The 14,553-nt window shown below is 42.0% G+C and overlaps 1 protein-coding gene across 5 annotated transcripts in view; it reads left to right on the top strand.

Moving 5' to 3' along the window:
• pcsk6 (proprotein convertase subtilisin/kexin type 6) overlaps positions 1-14,553 on the top strand; it is an 88,865-nt gene that overhangs the window by 70,171 nt on the left and 4,141 nt on the right. For 4 of the 5 annotated variants that reach the window (XR_013203613.1, XM_077228000.1, XM_077228002.1 and 1 more), the window contains 3 exons: positions 480-583; positions 2,365-2,494; positions 11,546-11,658. Coding sequence is in view for 4 of the 5 variants with exons in the window: in XM_077228000.1 (XP_077084115.1) it covers positions 480-583; positions 2,365-2,494; positions 11,546-11,658 (347 nt within the window). In the remaining variant the exon portion in view is untranslated. The remainder of the gene's footprint in view (positions 1-479; positions 584-2,364; positions 2,495-11,545; positions 11,659-14,553) is intronic. The other variant, XM_077228001.1, reaches the window with a different exon arrangement.

Genomic DNA, 14,553 nt, shown 5'->3' with positions numbered 1-14,553 from the left:
ATTAAAAAGGTTATTATTTATTTCTATAGTATATAATGGAAATTCCAATTTGATGTTATAATATTATAATAATATAATAATAATTATGATAAACAGTATTTTTGTGGATGTTGGCTACAGGGTCAACTTGGAAATAGTTCATTATATACACAAATATACTATTCTAAATATTAAAATAATTTATTATTTATTTCTATAATATAATGGAAAGTCAACTAGTTTAAAAATAATAATAGTTAATTATTATTATTATTAGCTATACAATTTTACAAAATTAAAGTTATATATTTTGTTTTTCTCTTGGTGTGAAAAGTCTTAAGTTGCATAAACAAGTGTTGATATGTAAATGAGGCCATCACATGTTAATGTTCTGATATAACTGTTTTACTTTCCATGATGTGACCACTTTAAAACTGTGAAAAGATTGCAATGAATTGTGATATGAGTTCTTTCCTCCTCTTCTTTTTTTCTGATTAAAGTCTGGCAGGAATGACCTGCGTTCCGGAGTGTGCCAATGGAACTTATTTTAACTTGGAAGAAATGAAGTGCAGCCCTTGCCACATCTCCTGCTCCACATGCACAGGTCATTTTTTATTCCATTCTATTCTATTCCAATTTGATGTACTTGCTGTACATATCACATCCACAAGTAATTTTTCATCAATTATTTCAGAACAAACGCATAATTTTATACAATAAACAAACATTCTTATTAGTGTATTATAAGGGTTAATTCAGATTAATTAATAATGGCCCAATTTTCAGCTTTTTTCTTCTCTGGTCTTCGCGGTCCACCATCCTGAATAGTTAATCTCCAACCCTGAACAAAAACACACCAGAACAAACTAATTAAGATCTCCAAGATAATTTGAAAATTACAAATGGGTAAGCTGCCACAGGGGGCCTTGAGGGCCAGAGTTTAGAAACCTAGATTCACATCAATATATCATTGTGAGTCTCATTCAGAATCATTGAGTTCACTCAAAGGACTTTGCATATGCAGAGCCGACTCAAATATAACTCATAGAATATGAAATGAACTGAATGCAGATGTAGATGAGTGAGATCAGATGTCTTGCCTAACTTGCTTTCCACAGGAGCACAATCAATTCGCAGTGAGAAACGAAAGAGTAAAGAGTAAAGAGTCTTGTTTTCAGGACAGCGGGAGTGAAAGAGCCCCTGCCAGTCCTGTATCACTATTGCTGCTCAGCCATAGAACTTAATTAACTTAGTTCATTATACCAGCCCACCAGAGACAACTGATAAGCCGTGAGTTGTTTGCTTTCCAAGTTTGTTGAAATGTGGAGAGCTGATGTTGTAGACACAGCGTGGCGGAGGGAAGTAAATTGACAGATTACCCCGAATGTGTGTGTGTCTGTGTGTTTCTACCTCATTTAACATAGTCATGGACTCTATTCCAAACCCTATATTGAGCTACCTATGTAGGCAGCATTTTAAGACATAAAGTAGCATGGCATGCATTTGTGAAGAAGTCAATCCCTCAATGCACTGCAACATATTCTATCTAAATTGGTGGACTGAGCAGGACACTTGTTTCCTTCACTCTATAGAAAAAAAAAAACATTTTACTGAACTTAAAAATGTCTTTTTGGCTAAATATTTGAATTGAAATCAACTGCGTGTATATGCAGTCATGCTTCATGTGTAGTGCGTTAAGTAAGATTTTTCTTTATGGAAATAAGTCTCTTATGCTGCATTTATTTGATCAAAAATAAAAACAGTAATATTGTGAAATATTATTACAATTTAAAAGAATCAATTATCATGAATTAATTATCATTGTTGAAAATAAGTTGTGCTGCTTCATATTTTTTGATGAATAGAAAGTTTAAAAGATCAGCATTCATTTTAAATAGAAATCTTTTGTAACATCATAAATGCCTTTACTGTCACTAAACCTTTTTGATCAGTTTAATGCATCCTTTCAAATAAAAGAAAATCTTACTGACCCCAAACTTTTAAATGATAGCATACGTGCTTTTGATGATGGTGTGCAAGCATCTTTGAAAGAGATCACATGGTTGACCTACTGAAAAAAGTCTCTTGTAGTCTTGCTTTAATCTTAGAGATGAACTGATCAGCTGGCAAGAAAGCAGACAAGAAAGTCGCCTTTGTTGACTGATCTTTATGTGCAGCGAATCATCTGTCATCTTCAGTTGAACCTGGTATTGTGTCAGGCCTCTGTTGTTGTACTGATTAATGATAACATTGTTAACATCAGCCTCTGTCACCAGCCCTCCCAAATATGCCTCAAGCAAAGACCCCAATGAAACACAAATATAAATAACGGAAAACCAATTCCAGACCACCAGCGTTGCGCTAATAGTGTGTTTGTGTTTGCAGGCCCGGGACTGGAGGAGTGCATTCAGTGTGCACCAGACTTCTTACAGCAGGAGTGGCGGTGCGTTCGGACATGTGCTCCCGGGTACTACAGGAGCGAGGCAGTGGGATTCTCACAGAGGATGTGCCGCAAGTGAGTCATGCACACGTCTCAAATGCCGACTGTACTATTGAAAGATGTGCATTCAGACCGAAACCAAAGCCGCCTTTCCACTGCACATGACATTCGGACACCACTGCCGGAATTCACCCCTTAGTGGCAGGCGTAATGAACTTTCATTAGGATCTTATGAGGCAACAAGTCTTGGCGTATCTAGCCTAGTATTTCCATGCAGTTGTATTATTCTGCATTTTACAGTAACATTAATATTTGTTAACACAGTGGTTGACAAACAGTGCAAGTAAAGGAGTGCAACAGCAAGAGCCTTTATCTTCCAAAAATTCACTGTGGTGGAATGAATAAATGAATGCAAACAATAAACATCTATGCAGATAGGACAAATGACCGCCAATCATTTTATGGAGATTGTTTCTGATAAAGTTTAGCAAAGCATTAAAAGGGTCCCATTATGCTTTTTTTGCCATGAAAAAGGTCTGCAAAGTTATAAAGCACAAATTCACTTCAAAGGGAGTTATGGTGTGCATGTATGTAATGTCTGTATGTAAGCACTGTTTCTGAACGCCCTGAAACGCCAGTATTCTTCCTGGAATGTACATGTCACAATATTCGTCATTTAAATAATTCCCGCCTAAGGCATACGCAGAATAAAGGGGTGTAGCCTGGTTGAGTTGCGTTAATAGTTTGTTGAAACTCGCGGTTATGGTAATTTCTTAAACATGCTTGAAGCAGTTGGCTAATCACAACAGACTGGTCCAGCCGACCAATCAGAGCACATTGGTTTTTTTTAGAATGAGGGGCTTCATAGAGACCCGAGCTAAACAGAGCGTTACTGACAGACTGGGAAAAGAGGTGCTGCAAAAATGTCAAATATGAGAAACATTGTGTTTTTTGAACAAACGAGCTTGAAAACCTATTCTAGTAGACCCCAAAAACGAAATCAAGACTTTGAAAAAGTAATTCTCACCTCGTGCACACTGATTTAATTGGAAATACAGGTGCCATGACAACACCTTTATACCATATAGGTAGAGGAATTCTTGTATGAAAAAGGTTGTATGTGACCGACAGTTCAGTAAAGCTTGACGGACAATATATTGGTTGGCAACAAGGCTTCTCAATGCAGCGATTTTATTGGCTACTTGTCATGTCACTGGTTATTTGGGTTCTTGGGTTATGAATATGCATTTTTATGCATTTTTGAAAGTAACAACTGGAGCACACCTTTATGATGCTTTAAAATGCAATGCAGGATATTTATGATTAAAGATGTTTAATATTTAAAGGTTACATTAAAGTTATTTTCTTAATAAAATGTGCAGTTATTTTTTTTTAGTTTATACTCGTTTTATTTTTTATCTCCATATCGTGATCAAAAATCAGAGAGAACCAGCACAGATCTTTCATGTATGGGTGAGATTTACAACTCCATCACAGAATTTTAGTTTCCTGTAATGTGCAGCATAAGGGAGGCGGGAGAGGATAGCTGCTTCTGCACTGCACAATTTATAAATCAACAGTCTTTTGCTTTATGAACGCTGTCTAAAGCAAATAGAGGCTTTTATGAAGGTCATGGAGGGTGATTGCGGTAGAGACGGGTTCGTCTCTGAGTACAGTGGATGTTCACTGGAGGCAAATAGATCAGACAGCCGTAAAGCAGAGGTAATGTATGGCCCTGAGGTAACCAATCTATAGTGGAAGACATCCTGTTTGAACTCATATACCAGCAAATGACAAATTACATATAGTAAATACTGTATTAAGGCCCAGAGGTCACATATGGAGTGCCAAGGACTTTTTTACAGCTGTTCCTCAACACTTCAACTGTTATGAATGGCCTTGGAGCTGCTGTCATTTTTTACGCCAATCAGAGCTTGTATATTTTATAATGATAATTTATCCACCTTCAAATCACAATGGGCCTGGGCCTTATAAAAGGTGTTTATTGTGTTATAACTGGTTTTGAGTGTGGCACACATGCTTTACTTGAAGATTTGTCATTGGAAAGAGTGGAAGAATGTTCCGTGTTTCTTAACTGTAACCCTGTTTCCTGAAAAAGCGTAACGAGATGCTGCGCTGCTTAGCGCATTGAGAACATCTTTAATCGTGACCTGCTGTGAATATAGTGTGTAAACACGTCGATGGAATCGACCGGAAGTAATATAGCCTCGGTCGGTGACGTCATCGGCGCGCACCCACGACGCGAGTCTATAATTAGATGAGCCACAGGTGCATCGTCAGGATATTTTGTCTGAAGAGCAGTCATGGGACATCATCAGCACGGCAATGCAGCGCAGCATCTCGTTCCGCTTTTTCAGGGAACTGGGTTACAGTCAAGTTACCCGGAACGTTCCCTTTCAAAAGGTACAATCGATGCTGCGCTGCTTAGCACATTGGGAACGAGAATGCCCACTCCGCCGTGCTTGAAGGTGTCTGGACTACTTACGGTTGTGTAGGTGTGCTCACAAAAACGCAAGAAAGCCCTAGACATTAGCTTGTGATGTCGACTCAAGGACGTGAGAGCCCGGAGTGGCATGAACATCCAAACTATAAAATCGTATGAATGTGTGCGGAGAGGACCAGCCTTGCCAAGGCAGCAGAGGAGACGACCCCTCTGGTGGAGTGAGCCCTTAGACCTGTTGGCGAAGCTTGGCCGTGCGCCTCATAGGCAAGAGCAATAGCATCCCTGACCCAATGTGACATGGTCTGTTCGGTGGCAGCAGCGCCTCTGTTGCTGCCCCCATTACGAATAGTTGCTCTGACTTACACTACTGGCTAGTGCGGTGGACTAGGTCGGAAGAGCACGAACTGGACAAAGTCTCTGAGATCTCTCCTGCTCCGGCGTTGTGAACGGTGGAGGGCAGAAGGCCTCTAGAGTGACCGGATGTACAGCTGAGAAAGGAACCTTAGGCAGGTAATCAGGATGAGGATGCAAAATCACTTTCACCATTCCTGGGGCAAAATCTAAGCAGAATGGCGATATTGACAGAGCCTGCAAATCCCTGATTCTTTTTAGAGAGGTTATAGCCATAAGAAAAAACATCTTTAGGGTCAGAAGTTTGTCAGACGCTGACTCTAGAGGTTCAAAGGGGGTCTCAACCAGACCCTCGAGAACTATTGCTAAGTCCCATGAAGGGATCTTGGTTCTTACGGGAGGCCTCAGTCGCCTGGCCCCAATGAAGCGAGCGAGCAGAGAATGTCTCCCGAGTGGCACCCTGTCAACCAAGGCGTGGCAAGCCGAAAGAGCTGCCACATAAACCTTGAGACAGGCGGGGCATGTGCCTGTTGATAATTTTTCCTGCAGGAAGTCCAGAACTGAAGCAATCTGGCAGTTGACCAGATCTGCATTATGCACAACACACCACCTTTCAAAAACACCCCATTTGTTTGGCATAACTCTTTCTAGTGGAGGAGGCCCTAGCACTTAGAATAGTCTCAATAATGGCAGGCGAAAGCCCAGTGCCCAGTTGGTACCCACCAAGGGCCAAATATGAAGGTTCCACAGGTCTGGGGCCTGGGATGGAATATCGTGCCCTCCGCCTGGGACAGGAGGTCTCTCCTCTTCGGAATCACCTATGGCGCTGAAGGAAATGCATACAGGCGCATTTTGGGCCATGTGTGCGCCATCGCATCCAGACCCAGGGGGGCTGGGTGACTCAGAGAGAAGTAGAGGGGACATTGCGCTAGGGGTGCGCCGATCCGATACTCAGTATCGGTATTGCTCCGATACTACCAATATTTGCCGGATCGGCTATCGCCAGACGAGACCATCCAAATCCGATCCGATATTGTAGCCTACGAATGTTGCGTTATACAACGCAAAAGGCACAAAAACATTATAAAGCGCTATAATGTTTCCGTGTACTATATTCCAAGTTTTCTTAAGACATTACATATAGTTTAATGTGAGGTACAGATTTAAATTGTTAAATTAATCTTAGTGCTTCCCTCCGCTGCAGCTGTCAATCATTCTCCATGCAGTACTCAAACAGCACTCGGGTAAAACAGTCAACATGATGAAACACTCTCCAAGATGAGTCAATGTTCCTATTATTATACTGTAGATCTGTAGATAAAGGTCTATGGTTTGCTTAAAAGCACTTTAACGTGCTGGTGTTTCACATGTTACTTTCTACCGGGTGTCTGTTAGATCACAACACAACTGATGAGTGAACACAACACTGGAGTAGAGAGCGATATAATTGCTCTTCACGTGCACATTAACTGAAATTCAAAACTGTTAAAAGGCTCATACTAATGAATAAATAAATAAATATATGTATATCTTACTTTTGTGCTTTGAACTTTTCAATGCGAGGCGCTGCGTGCCGTGACTCCATGTTGCTTCAAGCGCATCGTTCTGCGCACGGGAAGCGCATAAGCGTTTTGTGCCGCTCTGAATTGGAGCCTTTCATATTACAATACTTTTGCGCAATGGCAGTTTATTGATAGCCTTAGTTGTTCTGTCCAATCTATCATATGTTGCTGCTTCATTAAAAAGTTGCGCTTAAAATTTAAAAATAATTGTCTTTTAATTATATAGTATATATTTTGTCTGTATTGTTTTACAAAGTAAGGAAAATAATGTTTAAGTCAAGCTTTGATGCCTTTACCAAAAGAATAATCACAGTCTCTTCCCCACAGTGAGGCATACAGATACAGTTTATTAGGTAATTTGGCACTGTTTTTTTAATTATTATTTTAGTATTGGATCGGATCGGTATCGGCCAATACTGAGTCCCAGGTATCGGAATCGGTATCGGAGGAAAAAAGGCGGATCGTGCCACCCCTACATTGCGCTGTCTGCTGGGAGGCGAAGAGGTCCACCTCCGCTTCGTAAAATCTGGTCCAGATCTGTTTTACTACTTCTGGGTGGAGTTTCCATTACCCTATCTGTAGTTTCTGTCTGGACAGTAAATCCGCCCCCACATTCAGATACCCCGGAATGTAAACTGCCCTGAGTGACAGGAACTTTTCCTGGGCCCAGAGAAAAATCCGTCTCGCTATTCTGTTCGGATTGCGCAAAGGAATCACCGTGGATGCTGAGGCCATAAAACCTAAAATTTTTTGGTACTGATGAACAGTGCGATCTTGACCTAGCCTGACTTTGCTCATGGTTAGCCGAATGGTCTCGATTCGAGCAGGAGACAATTGTGCGCGCATCATGATCGAATCCCAAACAATCCCGAGATAAGTCGTTCTCTGGGCAGGAGAAAGAACACTTTTTTTAGTGTTGAGTCTCAACCCTAGAGAAACTAGATGAGCTAACATGACGTCTCTGTGTTGAAGCGCCATCTTTTGCGATTGTGCTAGTATTAGCCAGTTGTCTATATACTTCAAAATGCGAATGCCCTGGAGTCTTAATGGAGCCAGTGCTGCATCCATGCATTTTGTGTATGACAAGGCTAGGCCAAATGGAAGAACCCGAAATTGGTATTGGTATAAATTCGCCCCCGAAAGCGAACCTCAGGAACTTCTTGTGTTGTGGCAATATTTGTATGTAAAAATATGCGTCCTTCAGATCGATCGTGACGAACCAATCGTGATGTTGAATTTGCGACATGACCGTCTTGACGGTTAACATCTTGAACTTGAGCGCTTTAACTGTACGGTTTAAGCCTTGAAGATCTAAGATTGGACGCAACGCCCCATCCTTCTTGGGAACCAGGAAGTATCTGCTGTAATAGCCTGACTCTCTCTCTGGAAGAGGAACATGTTCTATGGCCTCTTTGCTCAGAAGAGTTTGTAGCTCTTATGACAGTACATGCTTCAGCTCCGGTCTCACAGAAGTGGAGACCACGCCGTTGAAACGCGGAGGACGATGAATCAATTGGATTCTGTATCCTATTTGTACTGTGCTTAATACCCAAGCAGAAATGCCTGGCAGAAGTTTCCACGCTGCCAGACTTTCTGATAGTGGTATCAACTTTAACACTTCCTTTTGAGGGGATGTTAGATGTTCCGTGTCCTGGATGAAAGCAGGAAGCAACGGAACATCTAACATTTCGCTTGAAAACCGCTGCCCCCTGAAGCACCAGAAGTGGTGGGGATGTAGAGGGTTCGTGGGGCTAACGAGAAGGGGCGGACTGATATACTGTAATAAGCACCCCGTCCCGCGGGGGGCTACCCCCACCAGACTGGGCGCCAGACCATCAGGACTTCTTCTTTCTATTGATGATTGTCCTGAGGTCTGGCTTGGGAGGTTGCTGAGCGTGACGAGCCTGTCCCCAATATTTACTAGGGGGAGGGCGGCTCGCCACGCTCTGCTTTTTCACCTCCCTGGGTCTTGAAGGACAGGTGAGAGGTTGGTTGGTCGATGGCCCCTCCCCTTGAGTGCGGCGAGGAAGGAACTGAACAAACGCCTCCTCATGTTTCTTAACCTCTCTGAACATGGTGACTACTGTGTTGACCGAGTCGCCAAACAGGCCAGAGGGAGAAACCGGGTAGTCCATAAGAATGACACGGTCCTTATCTTTTATCCCTGTGAGGTAGAGCCACAGATGCTTCTCCGCGCTAACTAAAGCAGACATAGAACGGCCCATTTGTTTAGTGGCACGGAGAGAAAGGTATGTGGCCCGGCGCAGTTCAGAAAATGCTTCCTCATCTATCGTAGTGCCCGCACTCAAGTCCTTCAAGAGGTCTGCCTGGTACGCCTGTAACACAGCCATTGTGTGCAGCGCAACACCAGCCTGACCTGCTGCTTGGTAAGCTTTACCCACAAGAGCCGATGGTGTTCTGCATGGCTTCGTGGGGAGGGTAGGTCTCTTAAGCGAAGATGCAGACCCAGTTGAGTGATAGCTTGCGAGCGTCTCTTCAACCTGAGGCATCTCCGCATACCCCCGCGCCTTTGAACCCACGATAGTCGAAAAAGTCGACGTCAAGGGAACAAAAACACGAGAGGTATATGGTTTTCTCCATGACTTAGATAGCTCATCATGGAGGTCCTCGAAGAAGGGGAGAGACCGATGTTGTGGTCCCTGCCACCGGACAGAAACCTATCCTCAAGCTTACTGCGTTTGGTGGTCTCTTGTTCGCGAGGCCAGTCAAGCTGTAATCTGGCCAACGCACGAGTAATCACCTAAAGTAATTCCTCAACGGATTTATCGTCGTGCGAGGAACGCTCAGAGGTTGGCTTCTCGAAGTCCGTAGAGCCAAAAGATTCATCATCGTCCCCTGCATGAGCCGAGGAAGCACTGGGGTGCGCTTAAGGATCACGTGAGGGAACTTGTGGATCTGGTGAACGAGCAAGCGAAAGGGTGTGACCCGTCTCTTGCTCGTCAGCCAAGTCCATTCTGGAGCCCCACGATGATAATGCGGGTGCAGACTGAAAGTAGCCAAGACGAGCATGAAGCATTTTAAATGTGAACAGTTCACAATGCTCGCACTCTCCTGACTCCAATGTAGCGATTGCATGCTCCTCCCCCAAACACACAAAGCAGTAAGCGTGTGCATCCAGTTCTGACATAGGACGAGAACATGGAGGAACACAACGCTTACTACCTTGCTGACTCATTTCTCTTTTTATTTTTTAAACTCTTTTTAAAACGTTCAGAGATGAGAAAGAGAAAGATCTGCATAGTGCCAGTTGTAAAGCTAAATAACTCCTATCAAGATCTGTAGTAGACAGAGAGAGAAAGATATGCTTGCACACCAAACACAGAGAGGTCTCTGAAGACAAAAGTCCTGACGATGCACCTGTGGCTCATCCAATTATAGCCTCGCGTCGTGGGTGCGCGCCGATGGCGTCACCGACCGCGGCTATATTACTTCCGGTCGAGTCCATCGACGTGTTTACACTATATTCACCGCAGGTCACGATTAAAACGTTCCCAATGCGCTACGCAGCGCAGCATCGATTGTAGCTTTTGAAAGGGAAACTTGTTTTGTATGTACACGCTCATTATTAATTTTGTGTGAGAACTTTTTCTGTATACATTCACTACAGTTCAAAAGTTTGAGGTCATTAGAATGTTTTTTTATATTTATATTAAAGATGCATTAAAATTTATGAAAAGTGACAGCAAAGACATTTATAATGTTACAAGATCATTTCTATTTCAAATAAATGCTGTTCATCTGAACTTTCTATTCATCAAAGAATCCTGGAAAAAATTATCATAGTTTATACAAAAATATTATTCAATACAACTGTTTTCAACATTGATGATAATCAGGAATGTTTCTTGAGCAGAAAATCAGCATATTAGAATGATTTCTGAAGGATCAAATTACTTTTTAAAATAAGATTTAAATTGTAATCGTATTTACTGTTTGGATAATGCAGCCTTGGTAAGTATAAGAGACTTATTTTAAATAAAAAAAACTCAAATTTCACAATTTTTGATTAAGGGAACGGTTAACCCACAAATGAAAATGCAGTCATTTATTCACTCATTTTGTTTCAAATGTGTATGAAAGAAATTCATATCTTTTTGGAATGACATGATGGTGAGTAGCTAAAATGCTGACAGAATTTTCATTTTTGGGTGAACTTTCCTTTAATAAGCAATGTTTGTCAGATATCTAGCATCAGCAGCATCAGTCTGACTCTCAGTTGCAGTTGCCCGGTGTGTGAATGAGGTGTCCTCTTAATGAGCATTAATTCTCATTCACAGTGAACGCTCTGAGCACATCAGGGTACGTGACCTCTTTCAATTTGGAAAGTAATGACCTGGACTAGTGGATGTAGAGCACTGAGGTGTTTATATGGGACAGTTGAATTAACAAGCTCTGAGCTCACGTTTATGGGGCTGAACTTAGTTTAATGTTCCTCTTCCAAGATCCAATATCACAGTTTGACTCATATTAACTAAAGTAACTAATACAAAAACATACTAAAACGCCACTTTATGATTCAAGGCATTCACTCTTTTTACGGCTGTCACTCTTTGGCATTAATGCGTCGGACCTGGTCGGCCGCATACCTTCATATATATTCATGTGATGATGCTCCTGTTCTGGTCGTCTGGCTTCCCTCGTGTTTTCAGGAAATCTGTCATTTTCATTTTTTATATTTTTAGACATGAAAAGAGGAAACTCATGTGAAGTGTTTCTGTCGATCTTCAGGTGTGAGGAGAACTGTTTGAGTTGTCAGGGTCCTGGAACGAGCTGCAAGCAATGCAAGGACGGATACAGCCTCATCAGTCGGATGTGCATCGTGAACGCCACCTGTAACAACGGTACGCTCCTTTGAACAGCTGTCGCTGTTAATGTTTGTTGTACTCTGGTTTTCTTCACATGTAGACACAGACCCCATCAGCAGATTACAAGGGCTGCTGGAATGATTCACATCACATTCATCTAATTAAATTAAATTATGTGAAGCTAATAATCTAACATGAACTTAAAAAATCTATTTAGTTAACTTAATTTATCTTTCTCTGTTGTATGAACAACCAGTCAATAATTACACTGATTTACATCTGAGCATTAGGTACACATACAGCGATTACTCATGAGTCAGGCTAATTATCATATACAGTATATATATATATATATATATATACTGAACAAAATTAGAAACGCAATACTTTTGTTTTTTCCGAAAACCAGTCAGTATCTGGTGTGACCACCATTTGCCTCACGCAGTGCAACATCTCCTGCATCTCCTTCGCATAGAATTGATCAGGTTTTTGATTGTGGAATGTTGATCCACTCCTCTTCAATGGCTGTGCGAAGTTGCTGGATATTGGCAGGACCTGGAACACGCTGTCATATACGCCATTCCAGAGCATCCAAAACATTCTCAGTGGGTGACATGTCCGGTGAGTATGCTGGCCATGCAAGAACTGGGATGTTTTCAGTGTTGTGTACAGATCCTTGCAACATGGGGCCGTTCATTATCATGCTGCAACATGAGGTGATGGTCGTGGATAAATGGCACAACAGTGGGGCTCAGGATCTCGATCACGGAATCTCTGTGCATTCAAAATGTCATCAATAAAATGCACCTGTGTTCGTTGTCCATAACATATGCCTGTCCATACCATAACCCCACCGCCACCATGGGCCACTCGATCCACAGCATTGACATCAGCAAACCACTCACCCACACAACGCCATACACGCTGTCTGCCATCTGACCTGTACAGTGAAAACCGGGATTCATCCATGAAGAGAACACCTCTCCAAAGTGCCAGACGCCATCGAAAGCATTTTCCCACTCAAGTCGGTTACGACGACGAACTGCAGTCAGGTCGAGACCCTGATGAGGATGACAAGCATGCAGATGAGCTTCCCTGAGACGGTTTCTTGCAGAAATTCTTTGGCTATGCAAACCGATTGTTGCAGCAGCTGTCCGGGTGGCTGGTCTCAGACGATCTTGGAGGTGAAGATGCTGGATGTGGAGGTCCTGGGCTGGTGTCAGCATTCCTGTAGTCAGCATGCCAATTGCACACTCCCTCAAAAGTTGTGACATCTTTGGCATTGTGCTGTGTGATAAAACTGCTAATTTTAGAGTGGCTTTTTAATGTGGCCAGCCTAAGGCACACCTGTGCAATGATCATGCTGTCTAATCAGCATCTTGATATGCCACACCTGTGAGGTGGATGGATTATCTCGGCAAAGGAGAAGTGCTCACTAACACAGATATAGACAGATTTTTGTGAACAATATTTGAGAGAATAGGCCTTTTGTGTACATTGGATAAGTCTTAGATCTTTGAGTTCAGCTCATGAAAAATGGGGGCAAAATCAACAGTGTTGCGTTTATAATTTTGTTCACTGTATATGTATGGCTGTATATGTATATATATATATATATATATCAGTGTTTCCCCTACCATTGTTTTGGGGGGGCGCCCCGCCCCCCCAAAACGACCCCCCGCCCCCCCTAAAATGCTGACGAAATCCAGTCATAAAAAAGGAATTTAGTGTATAACGCGGAATTTCACGGAATTTGTAAATTTGAGGAAAAAATAGAAAGCAGTTCAGTACACTTGAAATCAAATCGCGATGGTGACTAGTGTGTGTGAATATTAAAACACAAAGACTATTTAAATACGAATCCTGCATGTTCTGTGTGAATGAATGGTGCCGCCGACGCGCAGTTTCATTTACCACACACACACACACACACACACACACACACACTGAAGCACGTGTGACGCTTGCGCTATTTTTTGGCCTATATGAAGACACAAACGCATGAACTTCCTCTCCAGGCTCTAGATCCACTCTGAAAGTCACTTCGTAATAGGGTTGGGAACCGAGAACCGGTTCTTATGCAGAACCGGTAGTGTTTTTGGTTCTGATGCGATGTGTGGACGAAGTGCTGGGAGCTTATCCTTTAATAGCGACGTCTCACCACATAAATATTAAAATTGTAATGAATGCACTGTCCCTCGCGCTATTCGTATAACAAGTTAAAAAAAATTGCGTCAGATATCAACGCAGAGAGAGAGAATAAGACAGTAGAGCTGCACCATTAATCTTTAAACGATCTCGATTCAAACACCCACGCGATCTTATTCCTAAATGACAAAAACTTCACACCGGGACATTCAAATCTGTTTGCGCTGTCGCTGACATGAAACATCTAACGTTAGCTTTACTTTCTGTCTTTTCAACAACACAGTATCGATATTTCTGTGTTAAAAATATTCAAATGATCACAGAAGTACTGAGATAAAAGTTTATAGTTCGAGAATAAACACTGATGTTAAAACAGTTAATCACCTTTTGAAAGTCGCTTCAAATAACGAAAATTCGCTTCAGAATTTACAAAATGTATATAATGAGCGATTACATCATGAATGCCTTTTTTCAAAACGTGTTTTTGTCTTATCCTGAATCACTACGGTAAGGCTGTAATAAGCGTTTAGGCACTGCTGCGGAGTAGCCCAGTGCCTGCGTGACTCACTCGCGTCATTGACATAAACATAGAGAAGTAGCTCCGGCTACAATGTTCTTCCGCAAGACGCATGCATTTCTGTTTATTAACTGCTAGAGCACTTTAATCCAGTAAGGAAACAAGTGAAGTTTCACAGAAATCAATCATTCAAACCGATTTAAAAAATATTATGTTTCACCTGTCTGGATCTTACATGTGTGTTCAAGCATATTCTACCCCTTCTG

This window comes from Siphateles boraxobius, unplaced genomic scaffold (assembly GCF_051911475.1).
Source record: "Siphateles boraxobius isolate OS27281-9 unplaced genomic scaffold, OSU_SipBor_1 130, whole genome shotgun sequence".
Lineage (NCBI taxonomy): Eukaryota > Metazoa > Chordata > Actinopteri > Cypriniformes > Leuciscidae > Siphateles > Siphateles boraxobius.
This window is presented reverse-complemented; position numbering and strand designations above follow the sequence as displayed.